General features: G+C 39.2%; 1 protein-coding gene across 6 annotated transcripts; it reads right to left on the reverse strand.

Moving 5' to 3' along the window:
• Positions 1-7,063: 7,063 nt before the first annotated feature.
• On the reverse strand, positions 7,064-23,252 carry HELQ (helicase, POLQ like). 6 transcript variants are annotated; one of them, XM_032686618.1, is made up of 19 exons: positions 23,082-23,252; positions 21,943-22,681; positions 21,421-21,599; positions 20,628-20,828; positions 19,591-19,663; positions 19,054-19,151; positions 18,386-18,484; positions 17,508-17,653; positions 16,371-16,610; positions 15,351-15,492; positions 14,952-15,056; positions 14,228-14,447; positions 13,274-13,431; positions 12,276-12,374; positions 11,781-11,954; positions 11,081-11,194; positions 8,803-8,937; positions 8,303-8,342; positions 7,176-7,256 (listed from the first exon to the last, which is right to left on the reverse strand). In XM_032686618.1, the coding sequence occupies exons 1-18, from the start codon at positions 23,235-23,237 to the stop codon at positions 8,304-8,306; spliced, it is 3,117 nt and encodes a 1,038-aa protein (XP_032542509.1). In that variant the 5' UTR covers positions 23,238-23,252; the 3' UTR covers positions 7,176-7,256; position 8,303. The 6 variants fall into 6 exon arrangements, with proteins under 6 accessions (XP_032542507.1, XP_032542508.1, XP_032542510.1 ...); XM_032686616.1 differs by lacking the exon at positions 8,303-8,342 and having other exon boundaries at positions 7,064-7,256; XM_032686617.1 differs by having other exon boundaries at positions 7,064-8,342.
• Positions 23,253-23,466: the final 214 nt, after the last annotated feature.

Here is a 23,466-nt window from a genome sequence, read left to right on the forward strand (position 1 = left end):
CGCCGCCGCCGGCACCACCCCCGCGGAGGGCGGGCCAGAGGGTGCAGCCCTGCGCTCCCCGCCGGGAAGGATGGGGCCGGCGTGAACAGGACCCTCCTCACCGTCTGGAAGCGGCTTAGGGCTGCAATTGCATCTCTGGAACGCAGCCCTGCTCTTCGAGCCTCAAATCGGGTCCAGAACACCTGAAGCTGCCTCAACCCTTGAAGCCTCAACCTTCCCAGCTGCCTCAACCATTGCAAAATGAACCCGTGTTTCAAGCTGGTTCCTTGCCTGCTCACGCCTTTGCAGCCTCGCAGCCGATCGGCCGCTCCTTAGGGCATCACGCCCTGCCCGAGCGGCCCTGGGCAGCTGCCTGCACAAACAGCGGGCTGGAAAATCGCTGCCGGATGAACGCTGCTGCTCGAGGGCTAAAATGTCGGGCTGGCAGCCCAGCCACGGACCTCCACTGCGGGAAACAGAGTCACAGCCAGGTCAGATTGAAACCTGCCTCCCCCTGCTACAACACTGTTGGAAGAGGGATGTTTCTTAATTATAAAAACATGAAACTTGGAATTACTGTTACAATAAAGATTCAGGCGTGCTCTGGGTCTGCCCCTAAGGTGTTCCTTGCAAAATTCCTTCTTCAGCAACAGTTGGCCTTGCAGGGAGTCGTGTCGGGAAACAGCCAGGTGCGGCCCTGGAGCAGGTATTGCTTAGTATCATGGAAGGATTTGGGTTGGAAGGGACCTTAAGGATCATATAGTTCCAACACCCCTGCCATGGTCAGGGACACCTCCCACTAGGCCAGGTTGCTCAAATGCCCATCCAACCTGGCCTTGAACACTACTAAGGATGGGGCATCCACAACTTCTCTGGGCAACATGTGCCAGTGTCTCACCACCCTCATAGTAAAGAATTTCTTCCTAACATCTGATCTAAACCTACCCTTCTTCAATTTAAGGCCATTCTGCTCTCGTCCTATCACACTATGTCCTTGTAAAAAGTCCCTCTCCAGCTCTCTTAGGTCTCAGTACCCCGTTAGGTACTGAAAAGTGCTGTAAGGTCTCTCTGGAGCCTTCTCTTCTCCAGACTGAACAACCCCAACTCTCTCATCCTGTCTTCATAGGAGAGGTGCTCCAGCCCTCTGATCATCTCCATGGCCTCCTTTGGACTTATTCCAACAGGTCTCCGACCTTCTTATTTTGGGGGTCCCAGAGGTGGATGCAGTACTGCAGGTGGAGTCTGGAGTAGAGGGAGACAATCACCTCCCCCGTCCTGCTTCCTTTGAAACAGCCCAGAATATAGTTGGCTTTCTGGACTGCAAGACTGATCTGCGTTTCTGAGTTTCTATGCACGTTACTGAAACATTTGCAGTTGTTAAACAAGTATGCTTTACATCTCCATTACATTTCTCACTTGTGTCAATTCATCCTGAAGCATCCATTTTTCTTGCTGAATTTGTTTTCGATCAGTTTTCTGCTGGGACAGGCTGCAAATCTGTTACTTTATCTGGGTGCAGTGCTTCCCACATGCACCGAAGTCGGAGCATTAATCAGCATGGCTCAAGTGCTCGCCTGCCTGGCCCTTCCCGTTCCTGCTTGCTCTACATTTTTGTACTATTAAGTAACTATCCACCGGAAATAGAAGAACTGGACCAAATTAACTCAGTTTTTGATAAACACATCCATGGCTCTGCCAAAAAGGAAACATCAGTGACACTCCTGACTGCCTCAATATCTTAGTCAGGGTAACACTTCCCATCTTGGGGGTGCGGCACCAATTATATGCCTACGCCCCAGGAAGGGCTGGGGTGACTGTCTGCCAGAGGAATAATTCATCTATCAGCAGGTGACTGAAGCACCACACAAACTACCCAGCCCCATGAGTAAACCAAGGGTATAAGAATGTAGCTCAAGTGTGTGACAAATCATTGCTGCAAACCTAATTAAGGTTGCTACTACAGGTAGCTAGTTAAGGTTGCTACTACAGAAAAGGTTAACAGATGTCAGGGGATATGAAGCCTGTGCACAATTTTTTTCTGTTGGAATTCACTACTTCTGCCTTCATTTTCTCAATTTGCTTCTTCGAGGAGAGATGCCTTAAATCACTTGCCCACTGTGCTGTATTTCTAACAGCAGAGGCACAAAGTGTGTGTTTCAAATGGCCAAGGCTATGTTTCGGATTCAATCGCTGTGAACGGATGTGTGTACATAAGGTCTAGCACGTGTTGTGTTTTTAGCAGCCTGCAAACACTTTTAGCTGGAAAATAATGCCTTCCAGCATTTGCATAAGAGCTAGAGGTACTAAACAAGAATTTGCAGCTTTTGCCTGGGCATTTTTCACATTAATACCCATTTTTAAATATTGCAAAGTAGGGGAGACCAGTACAGAGGTATTTGGACTCCCATGGAAATTTGGGCAGAATTTGAGTGGTGCCGTGTGAAATACAAGGGGAATGCTTAAGAACCAGGACTAGGCTTAAGCTCACTTGAGTGTTATTTGAAGCCAGCTCTGAACGAGCGCCCTATCCCACTTCCTCACTCCACAGAAAGCCTAGTCCCTGCCTTGTGACATTCAAATGCTTTGGTTATGCAGCTCCTAAAGCAGTTCTGCTTCTCCCACGCCAGTGATGCCATCAGGCACACTGTGCTGACTAGGTTTTTATAACTAGAGAGAATTAAAAATAAAACTTTCCAGGAATTTCAACTGTCTAACAGCAGTGGAACCATGCTATTGCTAACAGGGACCCCACTGCTCTTCCTGGGCAAGCACCAAGAGCTGATATATTTTCATATGTATCAGTTTTATATTTTTTTATATATATATAAAATCAGTGTTTTACCTTCTGCATATTAAGGGAATTCTGAAGGGAAGAGTTGTACAAAAGGCAAACAATTCTCGTGACATAGCAGTGTTTGGGCAGATGAACAGAGCAGACCCGTGCCAGAGTAGCACTCTGTTTCTGAGTAAGAAGCATCAGGAAGATGAAACTAAGTTGATGCCAAGAAAGCATGGAAACTGTGAAAACAGAGATGCCTATCAAAGTGGTTTTGTAAGCTATCCTTACTCCCTGCCCCCAGACCCCCGGCCAGACTTTGTCCTGACAGAGCACACAGCTCTCAGCACTCTCAGCTGCTTTTATTTCTGAACTCAGCTGGTTAGAGGAGGCTGAGACAGCACACGCTCTGTTTATCCAGAGCTGGAAATAACACCGTGGGTCTATCTTTCTGCAGTTCTCTTTGAAGTGCACACAGCTTTATAGATAGTTCTAAAAGACTGTTTCCACTGAGTCTGCAACTGACAGATTCAGGTGCTGTGGGAGCTGTGGAACACACCCAAATCACTCAGCCTCCCACTGACCAGAACAAAGCTTTTAAGTGAGAATATTTCCTCTCATTACAACTGATGCACAGAGCTGGACCATCATGCTGAAAGAGATGAAATGAAGCTTTAAAAGGACGGACAAAGTGAGAGCTGCCTAGGCAGGACTAACTCACGTGGAAATGGCTTTCTAGAACAGAGGAACACAATAGGTCTTGTTCACACAATAGAAATGAACAGCTAAACGTTAACCTTACCAGTCCTCGCAGAGACATTTTAAATAAGTTACATACGGGGATTCTTAAAAGCACAGAATTATGACTCAGGGGAAGGAAGGGAATCACACATACACAAAAAATTGGTCTCTGTGGATAAGCTGGAAAGTGAATAGGCACAAAGACTAAGAAATACGCCCTGAGGTTTTAGGTCAGAACACTTATTCTGCACCTGAAGAGACTTGCACACACCATAGCTCTGATTCGATTTACTGTGGGTTATGAAGGCATTGGCTGCAACATCCTACAGGGCATATATTTATGACCTACCTTAGCTTTGAAGCACCTGATGTTATTTCATATAGAAGTAAGATAAATTCATCAATGTTGCTTCTTTCCCTTTAACACAGGCTTTAGGATAGAAACATCCCATTGAAGCAAGTGAGAAATCTTTGCTTTCCAAAACATCCTGAACCCATCCTTACTACAAGCTTTCCCATAGAACATCCACCAAACCAAACCATACCCATTCCAACACCTGCATGTTACATGTATATATGTATGTATATATATATATATATAATGAGCCCAGTACTGTCCTTGACATTGAAGCACTTCAGCATCATCTGGCAGCATAAAAATATCACGACCAGTGTCTGTTGTATACCTTTTTTCCCCTCTCCCATCTTCACCCAGGGGAAAAGCCCAGGTAAGAAAGCTTCATATTAAAGGCATTTGATCATACACTAATACATATTGTAGAAAGAGTAAGCAGTATGAAGTGCACGTACTGCCTTGCTTGACAAGCTTGATTTCAGAAAAATAAGACAAGCTACATATATCAGAGTTTCAGTGCAAATTAGAGCAGCTTCATTCATTTCACTTCTGATGCTCTCAAAGGTCACAGAGAAAGCCTTGGGGGAGTTGCACTCATCCATCTGGCAGAGCACAGCCTGTGTAAACAGAACAGCAGAGACAACAAATGTCAGCCTCTTTTTCCTTCCAGACCAGCTTCATGCAGATCGGAAACCACTCGTTTATTTCAAACTAGCTTTTCCTGCCATTTTCAAAGGAGAGTCGACATTTCTAGGGAATACTTGACTTCCTTTCCAAGCATCCATCAGGTCAAAATCTGAACTTGCAACAGTGCTGGTTGTTAGTGATGGACAGTGTGAGGTTACAGTTAGCAACTGGCAGGAAGAATTTTTTTTCCTGCTGTTCCCCTCCGCTGTATAAAAATAAAAATGCACACTCTGATAAGCATGCAAGTACAAATATCATTGTGACAGAGGTTACTGCCTCATTAACTACTTGTAGTTAACGCAGCAATTAATGGATTATTCCCACAACATCAGTTATTGCAATAAATCACTACTCAGAGTGAATAATTTTACAGTAACTTGCTCCTTGTTTTGTTTTTGTGGTTTTTTCCCCCCAAAATCCATACAAGAGTGTACCAAACTCTGGAGAAACCACCAATAAAACTTTAGAGCAACTGGTTAGACCTTAAGAGCATCACTAAAATTTTCTTATATGTGTACTACATCAACTACTTAGGTACATACAGTTATGCTGGAGTGAGCATCATCTGTCTTTTGAATGTAACACAAATTTAAAACTATCTATCATTTGGTGAAAAATATATCTCAGTTAGAAGGGCAAGGCATTAAGAGACAGATTTACACAGCCTCAAGTCATGCCAAATACTGCTTCTGCCCTTGAGGGCCAATTATTGTTAGAGTCAACATTTTCTGTTTCCAAAGCCATTTATGCCTCAGCTTTCAGGATCAGTAACAGGATTCCTCTAGAGGCACTCAATCAACCAGTGGAAATGAATAATGCTGCCTCTAAAAAGTGCTGGGTTTAAATTCTTGACCTGGTTTAATACTGAATGCACTCAAATATTGCACTTATGCAAACTTCATAAGCCACTATGAATTATCATAAGTAGAAGTATGTTTTTGCTAAATAAAGAATTTATTGCATTGCTACCTATGAGCAGTACAATACTAGCATTTTCATCACTTTTTCACCATAACTCCTTTCAATCAAGCATTCAACATTTAATGGCTCCACTGGATTTAAAACCATTCTTGTTTATTTCCAGAATGGCAACATAATTAAGCAAAGTTGAGTAACAAACACACAGTTTAAATACGGTTTATCTTAATTTTGCTTTACTGAGAAGAGACCTGATTTTGCAGAGAAATGCCATGTTTAGGTGTGCCACTATACTGGCTACCATAATTCAAAACTACTTTCATGTCCTTGTGAGACCCTGCCTGGAATACTACATCCAGGTCTGGGGTCCTCAGCACAAGAAAGACATGGACCTGCTGGAGCAGGTTCAGAGGAGGTCATGAAGATGATCAGAGGGCTGCAGCCCCTCTCCTATGAAAACAGGGTGAGAGAGCTGGGGTTGTTCAGCCTGCAGAAGGGTCCAGGACTTGTAAAAAAAGAGGAAGAGAGACTTTTTACACAGGTAGATAGTGATAGGACAAGAGGGAATGGAGGTATTTAGATTGGATGTTAGGAATACATTTTTTTCTATGAGGGTGGTGAGGCACTGGCACAGGTTTCCCAGAGAAGCTGAGGATGCCCCATCCCTGAAAGTGTTCACGGACAGGTTAGATGGGGATCTGAGCAACCTGGTGTATTGAAAAGTGTCCCTGACTAAAACAGAGATGAAACTAGATGATCTTTAAGATCCCTTCCAACCCAAACCATTCTAGGATTCTATGACTTAACCCACCAGTCTATCCCAGCTTTCAAGTTTGTCTTAATGGGCAGTGCTCTACCATTGTCCAGTACTAGACACCAGCTTTGCAAAGTTTACTTTATCACAACTGAGGAACTTTCAAGCATCCTCAAAACTACTTCCACGAGCCCTAACTTTTTGCTGGAACAAATCTGGTTCAGATATCTTTAGAAATCCTAACACATGCCCATGGAGTCTCAGAACTTGATACGGCTTCTCAAAAGTCAGTTCTTCAAAACTCTGTCTTTACATTTAAGTAAGTAATTAAAAAAACATTAAAAAAAAAGTAAATTTTTTGTTTGGAAGACAGCTACAGATACATCCTGAAAAAATTATTTCAGGGAATGGCCAAAGGCTGAATATGAATTTGATATTTGCATCTTTTAAGAAGGCTTAAACTAGGCATCATTTACAATTTCTTGCACAACTCTGGGACAGCTTCTTTATTAAGAATTGCAGCTCTATTTCTCTCCTTCTGTTAGCTATACCTAGAGAACAAAGAATCCTGCAAGTAGGAATTTTGGAGTAGCTCACTCAAGCCCATGTGTCCTAAAGGGAATATCCAAAATAAAGATATTATTTAAGTCAACTATGAACCTAAGCTCCTGGCAGAAGTACACACCAGGCAGTTAGTCCAATCCCCAAAGCACTCCTAGGGCTATGTTTGAAACCAGGAATGAATTAAGATCACATCTTCTGACTCTAGCCTACTGCTCATAATCCAATCATTCAAATGAAGTCAACTTTCCAAGAAACATTCTGAACTCAGAACTCACACAGAATTGTGGTATACAAAAGACATTAAATATTTATTACATGGCAGCAGCTTTACACAGGAAAGTTAAAAAATTTAAAATATCCAAATTTTGGACATGATTTTTCTCCATGACAGTTGGTCAGTGGGTCCCTGGGATATCTGTAGGCACCTTTAGGAGTTCTTCAACTTCTTCTTGTAAAGCCTCAGCTTTTTCACTCAGCAGCATCTACAGTGACAAAAACAAACAAAAAAAATTAGAAAACAAATACAAGCATTAGATGTAATTGTTAGGTTAAAACACCAGTGTTTCTTTCCAAAATTGCACCTGGTCTGTGAAAGACTTCTGCTGCTGCTCACAGGACCACAGTGATCACAAGACCTTTGCCTCAAAGGACTAACTTGTGCACAAGTACTACTACCAACATGTCTTACTGATTAGTGTACACCCATATAAAAGGCAGTCACATAAAAATTCATACAGTACACAGCTGTTTTTCTCAATTCTGCCACAGTACATAAAATTTACAGAACTAAACAGTTTTGTCTGTAACTATTAAGGATCATTTTTAACCTTAAACATTTATTTTCCACATTGGAATAAACACTTTTAAGTTGTGCCTGACAAGTTGCCAATTTCTTGCTTTATATGAAATTTCTTACTACAGCATTTTACACCAGACATAGAGGACTCCCAGTATCAGCAACTGAACTGTTTGTTGCTGGCAGCTGAGGAAGAAGAGGCCTCCATGCCAGCACTCTTCTAACTTTCCAGTTAGGGAAAACTTTAATTTAATATCTGAGCATGAGAGTAAGCTAGATTGTTGGATTTGACATTGATGTGCATGAGGAATATGCATATATCCCTCTCTTCTGGCTCACCAAGCAGCATAAAAAAAAAAAAAAAGCAGCAAGAAGCCTACAACAACATTAAACAAACGTGACCTTTTAAGTGCATAAACCTCAAAGTTTGTATGTTTACTCCATGAGAATATACAAAGAAAGACTTTGTTATTGACCGTCTCAATTTTACACCAACCCCCCATCCATTCATTCTAGACATTCCCTTACTTCACCAAAATCCTGTTCTTTCAGCAGAATCCAACATGAAGCCAATACCATTGTAGCAGCAGATGATTAATGGAGATAGAGGAGAGAAAATGCTACCATTGATAAATGAAGTACTTTCTGTATTTTTTGTTTAGACAAAACTCAATGTTTGTTACAGAACCTTTCCCTTTGTTTATTTATGTGTGCCAAAGGCAATAAGGGTACCTTAGAGGCAGATATTAAATGAAGGCCCTTCTCGTGATGCCTATTCAAAATGGAAAAGAAAGGAAAGAATAAGAGGGCATGACAAAAGCAACTACATAGGTGAGGTTAACCCTATGCCTTGCTGGTTTCTAGAATCCTGAAAATACTATTCTGTTGCCACAACTACCACTAGAATTTCTGTAAGGTAAGTCCTGAGATATTGGCAGAATCAAGCATTTCCACTTACAACAACTCAGCAGGAAGACCAATGTAGTCATTTAGTTCCCGTATTTCATCAAACAAGCTGTACAACACTTTTTCCTTTTGCTTCCCCTCTGAAAAGGAGCACAACTTGGCACTATCCTGTATGTAACAGGTTGCTCTTATCACAGATCAGTATTTGGATCACAAATATCCACTAATTAGTAAACTGAATCCTTCACTTTCAATGTCATTCAAACATCCACTTACGACATGTTGGCATTCTGAAGCAGGTTTTTATAACTTTGTTTCTAACTTACCTTTGCAGATGAAACAATTTGTTTGGCTTGATGTCGTGACAAGTGCTCAATCATCTTTATCAGAGTTTCTGGATTTGCATTAGCCAAGTGTGCTAAAGTTTTGTACCCTGCATTATAAAGCTGTTTTGCTCTTGCCTGAAAGTACAGAATTGTGTTAGATTATTAGAACAGGCAGTAAGAATTACTGTTAAGTGCCAATCTCTGCACCAACCTCAAATATTTCATTCTGTGTATCAATCCCATTCTCTGTTCCCTAATATGAATACTCACTGAGAATTTACTCCTCAAAAGCACAGCTTTTTACCACTAAAATTTACCTCCCCCAACAATTTCACCCAGCTCTTAGGAACCCCTTATTTTCTGAGCCTAGATGATACTGACTCTGCCATCTTCTCTTGTTATCAGGGTTTCTGCATTCACTGTCACTGGCACCAACAACTGTCTCACATTCTTTGGAGGTGTCTAAGTGAAAGGAGGGCTGATTACAGAGAGAGCTTTCACAAAATTCCAGAAGAGGCTACACTTTCTGTTTCAAGCTTATAAATAATTTTTCCTTTAGCATCACAGTATCTTTTTTATTTCTCCAATTTTGTGTGAAGTCATGGTTGTGAATCCACATATACAGGAGAGATGCACATCACAGGAGTAATTCTCTGGAATTTGATTACCAACAGTGTAAGAAGGTGGGCATTATCTGCTTCTTTTGACTCTGATCCTGTTGCCTATGTAAAGCAGCCAAGAAGTATTTGCTTAACAGAGGGTCTCTGGACAAACAAATTTCTTTTGCAAAACAAATAATGCTAGAACTTTACAAAGTTAAAATTAAAATGAATTTCTACAATGGTAGTGGAGTAATGTATCGCACCCAAGGCTGAGTTATGAAATAAATGCCCATTTGATGAACAAACATTTGGTTAATTACCTTTTGGGGTTTTTTCCCCCTTTACCTCTTTTAAAGACAACAAAGAATAGAAAGACTTTAATGGCTTATTTGGGGTCTTTTAGCATCCAACAGTCAATAGTTTACAATATATAATCTTCCTCCATGCATTTCATTGATGTGACATAGATGTCATTAATTTCACCAGAAGTAGCCACTAACTGCCAAAAAGTATTTCCTGTGCTCTATTTGGCTGTTATATGCACAGTATGACAAATAACACAGAATCTTGCCCCACTAATTACTTAAATCTCATGAAAAGGGTTTAGATTGCTCTTTGAAAACTGCCCAAGTAAATGTGTAAATAATTCTCTTTCAAGACAATACTCTCTCATTCAATCATCTCCTCCACAGAAATCTAAGCAAGTTACATCTGTTCAGGAGGACAGTTTACCTGCTACAAATATCAGCTGTTGGTATAATTTAAACTCCAGGGCAGAAGTACCTTGGTTATAGCAACAATTTTTTTGAAGGGTCTCCTTCAACTTTATCAGAATCAAGTACAACTTTATTAGAATCAAATACAACTTTATCAGAATCAAATACAACTTTATCAGAATCAAATACAACTTTATCAGAATCATGCTGTCCAGGCAGTTTTTGGCCTTACACAGAAATGGTCTCATGGAGCGAGCCATGAAAAAGTTGCTACTTACCTTCTTCAAAAAATTTGATATATATAAAAAACCCCAACAGCTGATTAGACTTCAAGTCTTCATTGTTTAGCTTTTGAGAATAAAACCTTATTGCCACTAAATTCAATGGTTTCCTGACAAACTGATTCTATAACAGGCTGGACAGGCAAGTTAAATCATTTTGCAGAGAGTATAACCTTGGACTGAAGCCCCAAAAGATTTTATACTTTAATAGGAATCTTTGATTCAGAAACTGGTTAAATTTCTTATTTAAAGTACATGTAGTGCTGCAAGTGATTTGCAAAAGCCTAAGTTCCCAACAGGACTTCACATATTTCCGTGAGGATCTTCTAATTTAAATATGTAAATTCTTATTCCTCTTTACTCTTATGAACTGAAGAATTCTTACCACAAAAGAAACCTGGACTCTGTTTTCCGACTGAGTATACAGCTAAATTATTGTCCAAATAGAGCATTTTCACTGTTGCCGTGGCAGCAGCCAGAAGAAAAACATTATTGGCTCCAGCTCACATTTCCTCAACAGACCACTTTTCCCCCAACCTCCAGACTGTTGTGGAATATCTGCATTTTGCTGAATTCCCCATAACAAACTAGCCTGATCTTCCAGACATACTTGAAAGGCACAGTAACATTTCGCATACAAGTTCACACTGTAAAATTTCATAAAGCCATGTTTACTAACCTCTAGAACCCCTGCTACCTCCATCAGAGGGATGAGTTCTGTCTTAACACAGTATGTCAGCTGCTTGGTAAGTTCTGTCAGCAAGGCTTTATAAACCCAGAATTCTTCCAATTCCTGCAGAGACAGAGATCACTAAAAATCAGATCTTAAATTCTGTATTTGGGGGACACGACTGATAAAAGCTCTGCTATGGCAACAAGTGTATATTTGGCTTTTGGACAGGGGAAGCACTGTTATTTCTAATTATCCTTTCAGCCAGTTGCAGAGTTGTATTCAGCACTCCAGCTGAACATCCCAAGGTTGGGGCAGTTCTGAAGGACAAACAATGCAGGAAAGAAACTCAAGAGAACAAGACAACTCTTTTCCAGAGCTGACATTCCACAACCAGATGGCCTTATTTCCAAGAGAAAGGTAAAACTGCCAAATATTTCACCAACAACACTGACACCACTGCCCCATACAGTTTGTGTATTTTCACATTCTCAGTGCATAAAGCTTACTTTTAGTATCAGAAACATGACTCTACAAGGCTGCTTTTCTCAGCAGGAAAAATAATTTTGAACAGGAAAGGTGAAAAGACAGTTTCGCGCGGGAAAGGTGAAATACAACACTCGTGTTGGGTTCTAAAGTAAGAGAACAAAACTCCAGATTTTGCAAAACCAACCACAGAGGATTTATTTCCATTCATTGAACACACTACCTCACAGAAGTGTAGAAGACAGGAGGCGAACGAGGCAGCAGAATTAAGGAGATTTTGCACATATCCTCGGGACATATTAAATTTCTCTGAAACGTTCCATATATTGGTCTCTTTCACCAGGGAATAAAGGACAAACGTCAGGTAGAGCCTGTTTACCACAGCACTGTCCACATTCTAGGAATAAAACAAGCTAAAATTCAGAGCTCATATCAAACTGCAGATTTTCTGTTAGTACTGTAAGGAAATTCTTTTCCTCTCTCTACTCCTTCACAGCCCTAAAACATTTCTATATTATACCCAAAGACATTAAACATTAAGAAAACCATGCAATGAGGTTAAAAGAACTTTAATAATTAGAACAGTAATAGGGAACACTAGCAGAAAAATAATCTAGAATTTGTAAACAATCTAGAATTTGTAAATAATCAAGAATTTGTAAATAATCAAATAAAATTACTGAACAGTCATCTTAGGTATGAGAAATCTCCAGCCTACCTTTCTGATGGCTTGACCAGAAGCCTTTTTTGTAATAAAGCTTTCAGGCACTCCCACAATATCTGCTACTTTTTGTTCTGCTGCACTTAGCTGGTTGAACTAAAATAAGATTTCACAAAGAATTTTCAGATGTTTAGTTCTCTTAATGTTATGGAAAAAAAGTGTATTATTTACAGTGAAAGAATGTTTTTCAGTGTCTCTACAGAGTACTTTGTCACTGGACTAGTACTGTAGTCACTAGACAGTCAGATCTGCAGTCTCTTTTCCCACTTATCTGAATTATCTGTAAATGCCCATCTCTGAATGCCTCATTAAAAAATAAATAAATAAATTTTAGTGCTCCCCCAGTACACAACACTTTACAGAAAGTGGAATAGTTGAATTATGGGTGGCTCTTACAAAGCATGCAAGACTAGAATGAGGGCAGTGCTGCTATGGCTGACACAAACATAGTCTGTAGGAAAAGTATTGGCCACAGTGTAATAGTTACAGTCATGGCTGGAGTTAAGTATTAGACTCATCATTAGACATATCAAAAAATGGTTAAATGTTCCTTAAATTATACATATAAATGAATGCTCATCAGAAGGTAAACATGGCTCTTGATTAATTTAATAGTGGTTTTCTTGCAGGATGACAATGATGTGGTTACATATAACTAGTTTATAGGAAAGTCTTGTTTAAGATAAACCAGACTTTGGCGATGGCAAGGCAAGCACCAAGGTTAGAGGTAGGATTTAGGGTACTGGCAACTCAAGAGATATGTTTCATGCCACTGTTTTCCCCAAACAGGGTCAAATATTATAAGTACAAAAGAGAACTTAGATTTTTATGCAGCACAGGAAAGCAGTTCTGCCCTGCCTCTGAAAATAAAACAGCACATCTTGTCATTGCATTGCTACCCTGCTAGCTACATTTCCTATGCATATAAACTGACAGCAAATTTAATAAGCAGGATTGTTCTACGTCCCAATGCATGTTTGCTAGCAAATTCTCACCTGTCTCAAGTATATCATCCAATCTGGGCTACAGCTAGAAGTCACTTCATAAGGAGTTGCCAGATACAGGAGATGAAGATTGCTCTCAAGAATTAGCCCCTCCAAACCTTTCTTCAAGTCCCTGTACAGAAGATTGCAGTATGCCAAGTCTATAGATCCTAGAATAAGTACAGAGGGTATTGCAATTATAAACAGGCACGCAGTCAAGTGCAATAGATTTTAACATAGTCAATATTATCTTTATCTTCCACAAAACCTTGTTATGCCATCTGAATTGAGGAGAAATAACCTGTAACCTGAATAATTGTTCTAACCTAACATGAGCAGTGAAACAAAACTGAGGAAAGGTAGTCACCTATTTCCATGTCTGTCTGTTCTGTTTGGTTTTAGAGTGTTTGTGAAATGCCTTGGCTTTAAAGAAATCCTGCAATAATGTGGAAGATTGAAGGAATCTTTCAGATTCATCTTGATTCAGTTGTGTTCCATACCCCAAAATCTTTATGCTATGCCAGGAAAACAGAACTTCCTGATATATTCTCTTCAATATTACAACTGGTTTACATGTCATATGCTCCTTTTCCATCTTAAGCTTCCCTCTAGTCAAGAAATCCCTTTGTTCACAATGACTGTTCATAACAATGAATTATAAAACAAGGTCCTGAGCACTTTGATCACAACCACTAAATCAAATCTTTAAGTAATTTTTTTAGGGGTACACTTCTGGTTTTGCTCCCACTGGGATCAATATTATTACACTTCATTCCCATCCCATTCAGTCATGTGCTACTTGTTCATTCCCATTTTCAGTTCAGCACATCATTCAGTAAAACTTTCTACAACTTATTTTTCGTTGCAGTTTCAGACTGAAGACGGGAAAAAGAACCAAACTGAGATAAGGCTGAAATGAAGGGTTTGTTGGAATACATATTATAATAAGAATAAAAAAAGCCTCACCTTTATACGTAGCTTTTCCCAACGGTGTGATTGTTAGTGTACATTTGGAATTGTGGTCCTCCTCAGATACTCTTCCTTTTAGGAGCCCTTTTTCTATTAGATTTTCTAGTCCATCTTTAATTACCTCTGAGAGGCTCTTCTCTTTAGACAGCAGCTGTTGCTGAACACCCAGCAATGTACTGCACATAAAACTGTTGACCTCCTCACAGGTAACTGCTATCTGCGACAGCATCGGAAGTGATTAGCACATTGGAAGTTATAATTTCATAAGATACAGGAAAAAATTTACCAAACAGAGAAGAAGTTTGATATCCTGTTGATGTGTTTCTATAGAAACACACGACAACAAATAGCATGATAGGCAGCCTATGGTGGATCTGATGGGACTGCTCTCCACCTGGTCTATTATTCGAGCTACTACATCATGTTAATTTGTTTCCACTGTTTCTATTTGAATCAAGTATCAGAAACAGAAATATTAATACTGTATTGTACAATAAGGTAGATACCATTTTTGCTTTTACACATAAGGAAACTGTCATATTACATGATTTTATTTAACTCGGTTATTAAGTAAAGACTAATCAAACCTTTGCCCTTCTTATCTGATTGGAAGCTGTTTTGAAGTTTAAGAAGCCTGCTTTTTTTCTACAGAATCAACAGGTAACATTTTCTTCACATTTCCAAGCACTTAAGTTACTCACAGAGAAGAGTTAACTGATACCTTCAGTCCAACCAAAGACAACAACAGGCTCTGCATTCCCTTGGTCAACTCCAGCAGAAGATTGCTGTAACAATTCTCCAAAGGACTAATAACTAAATCCCGAACCTAAAAAGAGCAAGAAATGTACTTGTATAGGGGAAATATTTATGCATTTACACTTTAAAAAACCACTGATATGCATGATTCAGCTCATAAAGAATATAAGTGTAAGCATCTAAATTTTACAGTTCAGATCTGAAAACAAATCACATAAAGGTCGTTTAAAGGTATTATTATATAAGCTAAATATTTGCAACATTAAGAAGTGAACAAAAATTAAGCTAGGCAGCCCAGCTCCTCCTGTTTGTTCCACCAACTTAACACAGCAATTTAAATTACCAACAGTTTTGTAAAAATTACCAAGTGTTTGTCTTTTTCTTGCACTATGAGAATACTTTCTCCAGCATCGTCAATACCAGCTCGACCGGCTCTGCCAATCATTTGTTTATACTGGTTCTTCTTCAGGAAGTCATTAGCAACATAAGGAGCTCTGAGAATAACCCTGTAAAGAAGCCTTTAATAAGTTATACTTTATACTCAAACTACTAAAGCAGCAATAAAATGGTACAAATTCATCCTATATATATGCTCCTTACCTAATAACTAATAAAAATCAACTGCACCTCTTTGAACAGATGTGTAAATCAGATGCAAAGCATTTAGCAACTTAAGGTTTATTAAATGGTAAGCCATGTTTATTATGTTTTGCAGAACCTTTGAAACTAGTTTTTACATGTACTTAAGCCTGAGTTCAAGATGCAAATCAATGACATATAAAAAAACCCTACAGAAAAAACATGCTCAACACTGACCATACATCAGTTATGCTAAAAAGACAACACTTGTCCGTATGAATTTTGTTTCTCCCCTCAGAATTCCAATAAACACAGAAGTGGACTCTTAGCAAATAGTCTTTGGTCATACAGAGTACAGCAATCATACCATCAACACTTGTACATGAAAAGATAACACATTTTTGTGTTGAAACTAACTTTTTGTGTTCAAACTAACTCCTTAGAAAATATTTATTTTCCAATTTAAACACTGTTCTTAGGTCAAATTCTAAAGAAACCACTATACTCCTGAATAACATCAGTAAAATACTGAAATTTTTCTTCAATTTATTAACATTTCCTTATTCCATTTAGGTAAGTGCTCTTCAGCTATGCATTCTGAGGGACTTGCTACTGACTCACATTTCCTACATAAAAACTTTGCAGCCTTGTGTCCCAAGTTGAGCACAAAATCCCTGATACTTCCAAATTGCTAGTAAAAGCAGAAACACACTGTAAATAGCACTGATATTTCCAACTTATTAAAGCATTTTTTTTTACAAAGTAAAAATCTATTAAAAAAATGAAATATGTTTTGGTTATTAACCTTCTAGCTGGCAAGTTGACTCCAGCAGCCAGAGTAGCCGTGCAAGCAAGTAGACACAGGACACCTGAAGAATATGCTTCCTCTATGCTTTTTCTTTCATCATTTGTAAGGCCACTATGGTGATAGGCAATACCAAAAGGGATTGTTTGCTTCAGAACAGGACAGACACTTCCATTTCCAATATTCTTTAGGTTCTCGATGAGATCTTGTTTTTCTTTCTCCCTGTGAGCTCTAAATTCTCTTGGAGGAGGAAAAGTATTTCTTTAGACTTTGACCAACCATTAACTAAAAAAAAAATAAAAAATTAAGAAACATGCTTACTGTCTATTTCTCTTCATTATCCATTCCTCTAACATCTAGGTTGGAGAAATAGTTATTTTCAGTAATTTTAAAACAGCAATACACAGGACTGATTTAGTTGCAATAGAACTCTCTTCTTGTTTATAAGCACAGGCACAAAAGGGATCAAACATTTATTGATTGTGTATGGGTATTAAATGCACCAAAGAAAGGAAATAGGGCCAGTAGTGAAGATTATAGGTACATTTAAAAATTGTTTCAATTTTGATAGCAAGGGAGTGGGCTTGTTTATTTTAATATAATTTCTTTCTGCATAATTTACCTTTGCTAGACCATTACGAGTTGATCAAATCACATTTAAACGAAATCAAATCTAAGACTTACTTTCTTTTCTTTATTAATGAAGTCTGGTTTACGTTTTACAACTTAGATTCACCAAGTGGGTGTGGAACAGAGATACTGAAATGACTAATAACATACATGACCAAATACAGGGCTATAGAGAAAAATGCTTGTTTTCTAAGCTTGCAGAAACCAGTGCCAAAGGGACACAAAGTTAAATTAATTTAGTATGCTTTTCCTTTTTTCTTTAGCATTTGTCCTCTGATAACCACTTTTCAACTAATTTGGTTTAAAAGCAAGAATTTTTAAAAAAACTTTTTGTTTAATAAGCCTTTCACAGTTTGCTGTCACTGTATGCAGTTAGCAACTTCATATGATTCCATGGTCAGAGTATTTACTTCTAATCACCAGGGAAAGTCACTTGGAAACTAGTGACAGTAAATCCTTTATTCAACATACATAATTAAAAAAAAAAAAAACATGACATACACTTACTTCTTGAGGTACTTGCACACCATTGAAGCCACATTTTCACAATTCTTTTTGGTGGGACAAAAGATTAGGCAGGAATAATTAGGAATAACTTCAGTAACCAGTGCAATGATGTGGTCAGGATCCGCTTTCTCCAGATAACTAGAATACTATAATAAAGACAGAATTTCTAAGTTTAAATATTTGTCAATAAGTCATAATCTAAGTATGCAATACTAAGTAATACTTGTTCTCAACCTTTGCTAGAATACACCCATTTAATTTAACGTGGCATAATTGCAAGAAGTCGAACGATAAGCTTTTCTCCCAATTCTTACTTGAAAGAGTTTATTAACATATCTAGCTTGGACTTAGGGATACAAGGATGGACCAATCAAATTCTTTGCTTTTTCCTCTTAATACTTCACTTTCTTTTAGCAACACCATAGAAATACTGTGATACTGGCAGTCTACCATAAGACACATTTTTCTTTGTAAAGGTTGAAACGAATCCCTACAAGCCAGTAATAAGCTGGAAACTCCCCCCCCAAAAGTATCTTCTTTCAGTACTGTCTTAAGTGATGAACCACTGAGAAAATCTACCCCAAAACATAAAGCATTGGGTATCTGGAATACTCAAGCCCATTACTTTTCACAGGTCAAAATACTGAAGAAACTTCTACCTCGAAGAGTGAAAATGGAGTGAAAATCAAGTTAAGTGTTCAGTATTTTAAGGCCTTTTTCTTCCCCAAAGCTCACCATTTTCTTTCTCACAGGTACTACAAATGAACTATAATGTTTAAGCAATTTCTCTAGTAAAAAGCCTATTAAAAAATAATCAGTGTATAATAATACATTTCATAAAAACAGTTCAAAGAAACTATAAGCGCTTTGGTTTTTACCTTGAAATTAAGGAGACGTGAAAACGTAAAGCCATTTTCTGTTTTGCTGTCAACTGCATAAATGGTGTCTCGTATCTTCACATATTCCTTTAATTCTACCTAGCAAGACAGAAGCCATGAACAGAAACTTTAATTAAATTACTAAGTTTTCTCTCAAGCTATTGCTTATGTACAGCTAAAGCTTTTTTCTAAGCATCACATGACATATACATACTTACACACAAGCATACACTTCACCCCATCAAGAATTTTTTAGATAATTGTTTTAATTATCTGCCTTGATAAGGCACTGAATCATGATGAATGATAAATACAGTATCTCATGAACTATTAATAAACCACTGTCCTGACAGCATACAAGCACCAATAATAGAGATTCCACTTATATCAAAAGAAGTGATTTATCACAGTAGCTGTAATTTAGAAATTGGTTTAGTTAAAATGACACAAATGTCTTAACAGGACAATATAAAGGTTACTACATTTGTGCATTTAAAAATGCCTAGTGAAATTTATTGTATTGGTAACAACTGCAAGCAATAGAACAGATTATATTACACTATACAGTGAAATTAAGCAAAAAGGCTGTGATACAATCCTAAACAGATTTACTGTAACTTTAAAGCCAAATATCTTCTTTATTAGTCTGTGGTATCTTGTATACAGACCGGTCTAAAATTATTGGTGTAGTATTCCGCTCGCAGGAACTTCTGCAGGTCTCCAACATTATTTAACGTTGCACTCATTCCAATGATTTGTGTGTTTTCTGTAGAACAGAAGTTGAGATGAATTTATTGTCACATGACCAATTTTTAACACTTTTGCTCAGTAATTAATTCACAGGCCTGCTTCTTCATCATTAGTCTTTCGTAAATGCCGAAGTAGACGGATTAAAGGGGGATCTAGGCTAAGAAATACTACTTGAGATGCAAAAAAAGAGCATTTAATTGGAATGGTTAGGGGCTCCTACAAAGAAATGGAAGACAACTGACAATACTCAGGATTTTGCAGAGGAGTATCAAAAAAGTTTCAAGAACACCCAGCCCATCGTTAGAGGGTCAATGAACATCATTACCGCATGGAGTCATGGCATGTTTTTCAAAAGCAGCCAGAACACCACAAATCCAGAAAGCAAAAGTATGACTCCTCTCTAGAGATGCCATCACTACAATATGTTAATAACATTAACTGCAGTCATGACTTACTACTGGTGTAAAGGATTTTCGCAAGAGTAATTTCCAGTACTGCTCCACGACTTCCCTCACCAAGCATATGCAGCTGTGCACAGGAGAGAAAAAGAAAATGCAAGAATGTTACTAAGAGTATTTCTAAAAAAAAAAAAACAAAACCAAACCAAAAAAACAACCTAAAACACCCCCAACAAATTATGTGGACCTAAACAAATACTACAGGATTCTTTGTTGGACTTCTGCTTGTAAATTTTGACGGCTAAGCTCCTTCCAGAAGTACAACCTCAATGAAACAACATTTAAGAATAAAGACCAAACGTAGACAAGATCTACCTTCCAATTAACTAGACCATAATTGACCCAAACAGTTAACTCCTGACAGTGCAGAGAGTTTTGTATTCACCAGTCAAAAGCAATTTTCAACAAAATGCATTTTAAACAACACTTAGAGTAGAAAAATTTCTAGTAGGCAGCTCCCAGAAAGAGTAGAATTAAATGCTACAGCTGCCTTCTGTTTAGAAGCTCCTGTGCTAAAGTAAGGTCAGTCAGCCTGAGGCATTCCATGAATTAAACAGCCTCCCTATACATGTTATTTAACCCCACAATCAACCCTTAGTAGCACAACTCAGCCACACCACTAAAAAGCAAAATAAGGGACAATTCTCACAGTCAAATGTTACTTGATAATTTTCTTTTTTTTCTTTTAATGTTCCATTCAGTTGTTTCTAATACCAGACACAAAGTCACATGGTTTCATATTTAGGAGCTAAGATACAGATGTCTAATTGACAAGTAGTTATTAAACAATTCACCACCAATCATTAACACTGTAGATCTCTCGATATAAAATCATCCTGATACAGCAACAAGTGCTCCAGTTAAAGAAAAATAACTTTCAATATTACAGAATTATGTACCAATGCAGAAAAAATTTAGTTAAGTAGTAGTAATTTCATGATGAACACTCAAGGCAAAACCAAGCAATCAAAGAACCACTGTTTGCTAATTAGATTAGAAAAATATGATCAAACTGAGTAAGTCTTGTGTCATACCTCATCTACAACAACCAGACCGAGGTCACTGATCCTATCTGTTTCGATTAAGGAATTCACCAGAGCATGTCCTTTCTCTATGGTAGCAATATAAAGAGATTTTTTTACTCTCCTTTTGATTGGTGGAAATCTTCCTTTGCTTCCTGCGTATTCTTCAACCAGGAAACCCAGTTCTATCCCAAAACCTGATAAACCCCTAATCTGTAAAGAAAAAAAATCAGAGAACAAACACATGCTCATTTTGGATTTCAGAGCTGCCTCAAGAACTCAACATACAAATAATCAACCCACACCACAATCAACGGCTTGAATTAGTGAAAATATATTAGCTATGACTACCTATGCCAGCTGCAAAACTGAAGTGTCTGCACATATTATCAGGTTGTGTTTCATCTGTTCTCTAAAACTAACTTTCCCTTTACACCAAAAAACGATAGCTTTTATTTCAAGACCATTTCTTTAGCAAGTTGGACAGCTCAGCTCTTGGGCTGCAGAACTATACAAAACATCAAAAAAGCACCATTATTTCAAAATTCACTTTATATATAAATATATGTATATAAAATTTTCTTTACAACTCAGCATCCTCACCTCATGATTTATGACTGTTCCGTTACAAAATTACTGACCCTCAGAACAGCATCTAGGAGGGGTCACTCACTTCACTCACTTCCCACCACATATTCATAAAAATCATGGAGCTTGCTGAAAACCAGCCAAGCAACAAGGTAACGAAGCATATCAGAAAATATAGGTATCAAACAAAGCAGTATCAGAAACACTGTATCCAGACCTTTTCTTGGACAATGGCAACATATGGCAGGATCATCAGAACATCCTTCTGCCTGCAGAGTAGTTCTTGCAGAATCATTATTTCAGCTACCAGTGTTTTTCCACCACTGGTTGGTAATGAGTATATTAAGTTCTTTCTTTGCTGTAGAGATTCTAACATTAAGCAATCATGCTGCCACTCTGAAAAATCAAAAAGGAACTATTAGCAATCCCAGGGGCATGTTAGCCAATAGCAAAATGCCTGCATTTCCCATGGAATACTTTAAGCCCAGTGTTTGAGGATTTTTCCTCAATAAACCTCTAGAAGTCTTCACTGGTGAAGCCTTCCACAGTATATTCTATAAGCCATATAAACCTTTTTCACCCACCTAAAACACCAAGAAAGCCATTTACAAAACCAAACCAACTATTTTCCAAGATGGTTTACATCAAAAATTACCTTAAATATTTTTATAGGGTAATGGGTGAAAGAGACAACCACTCCATTAGCAATTTTTTTCCAACAAACCATTAGTTACACTACCATAAAGTGTTTCAATCCCTCGAAGTTGTCTGAATAAATCTTTAACTTTGCTAGGTAATCCATAAAAAGGGCCTATATCAACAGAAGAAGATTCAATAGCTTTCCTAGCAACAAAAATCTCTTCAGATAAAACAGCTTCTTTAAGCTGCTTGGTCTTAGAGACCTGCAGAGTCTGGGCTTTGGCATTTCCAGTCATAGCACTTTTTAGGTGATCTTTAAGACTCTCAGTTTTCAATAAAACACACTTGGAGCCTGAGGAAAAGTCCATAGGTCTGTTCCTGTGTTCAGCATCAGCACAATAAGACAATGGGCTCCTGATTTTGTCCGAGGAAGAATTCACACATTCACTCCTCTCTTTTGAGTCTGGCGATGTCCTAAAAGCAGAAGCAAGTTCATCCGTTTTCTCAAAATACAAAAGTTGTGATGATGGCAAGTCGTCTAAAAGAGATTCAGCTGGTTCTCTACTGCCATCCACCCGGTCTCTGTCATGCACTTGGCAAGCACCCTCTTTGTCAGCTTTAAGGACAGATGCCTTATCTGAAGCAGAGAAGTTGTCTTGTTTTTTCTGGTGAATTCCTGACTGAAGATTCCCAACTGTGATTTCTCTAGCTGCTTTCACATCCATGTTTTTATCTTGCAGGTACTTGTGTTCGATGTCATCCACTTGAGCTAGCAAAGAATCATTTCCACAGAAGCTGTCATAGTCACCAAACATGTCCTCCTCGCTGTCATTACAGCACTGTAAAACCAGAACAGTGAGCATCAATAAGCTGAAGCAACGCCACAGGAGGCAGCATAACTTGTGCAGCACGCACATCAGATGCAAATAATCTAGGTCTTCCCCAGCTCAAAAGAAAATTGTCTTTTCTGATATTGTCTGTGGGGGAAACCCAGGTCGAGTTCTAAAGGAACACACACCTTGACTCAGTGAAACCAAACCTACAAGCAGGATGGATGCCTGCACAGAGAGCTGATGGAGATGAGCTTTTTTAAAGGTAAAGCCAAACGGGATCATCTCCTCTCGTACAAAGCGTGGCCCTTCCCGACACACGCCACGCAGACTTGGTCTGGGACATTCCACGTTCCCAGATGGAGCTCCCCCGCCCCGATACCAGCCCTAGGACCCCGCCATCCCCTACCGGGGGCTCCGCCGGCGGTGGCCCCTCGCCACCAGAGCTCGGTCTCTTGGGAGCCACCGGCGAGCTGGTGGCGCTGGGCTGCACCGGGGCGCGGCTCCTCTTACGCTCCGAGCTGGGGCGGCTCTTCCTCCGCACCGCGAGGCCGGACTCGGCCATGCCCCGGTCCCGGTCCCGCTCCAGCCGCCACTCTGCGGCCGGGGCTGCGCGGGGCCGTCACGGCCGCGGCGGGACAGGACGAGGGGACACCCAGTCGCGCGGGCGAGGCGCGGCCGCCATGAAGCGGGAGCGAGAACTTCCGGCAACAACCCGCCGCGACGAGCACGTGACCACGCGATGGCCAATCGCCTGCCCCGAGCGGGGCAGGCCGCTCCTCCATTGGCCGGCG

The sequence above is a fragment of the Chiroxiphia lanceolata genome, chromosome 4 (genome assembly GCF_009829145.1).
Source record: "Chiroxiphia lanceolata isolate bChiLan1 chromosome 4, bChiLan1.pri, whole genome shotgun sequence".
In the NCBI taxonomy this organism is placed as follows: Eukaryota; Metazoa; Chordata; class Aves; order Passeriformes; family Pipridae; genus Chiroxiphia; species Chiroxiphia lanceolata.

Bases quoted from the DNA above. Each gene is read 5' to 3' on its own strand.
- HELQ (XM_032686616.1), bottom strand. From the start codon at position 23,237: ATGGCCGAGTCCGGCCTCGCGGTGCGGAGGAAGAGCCGCCCCAGCTCG. The intron at 17,654-18,385 runs GTAAAAACCAAA...TCTTTATTATAG, and splicing joins CACGTCTCCTTAATTTCAAG to TATTCTAGTTATCTGGAGAA. The intron at 11,955-12,275 runs GTAGGCTGGAGA...TTTTATTCCTAG, and splicing joins CTGGTCAAGCCATCAGAAAG to AATGTGGACAGTGCTGTGGT.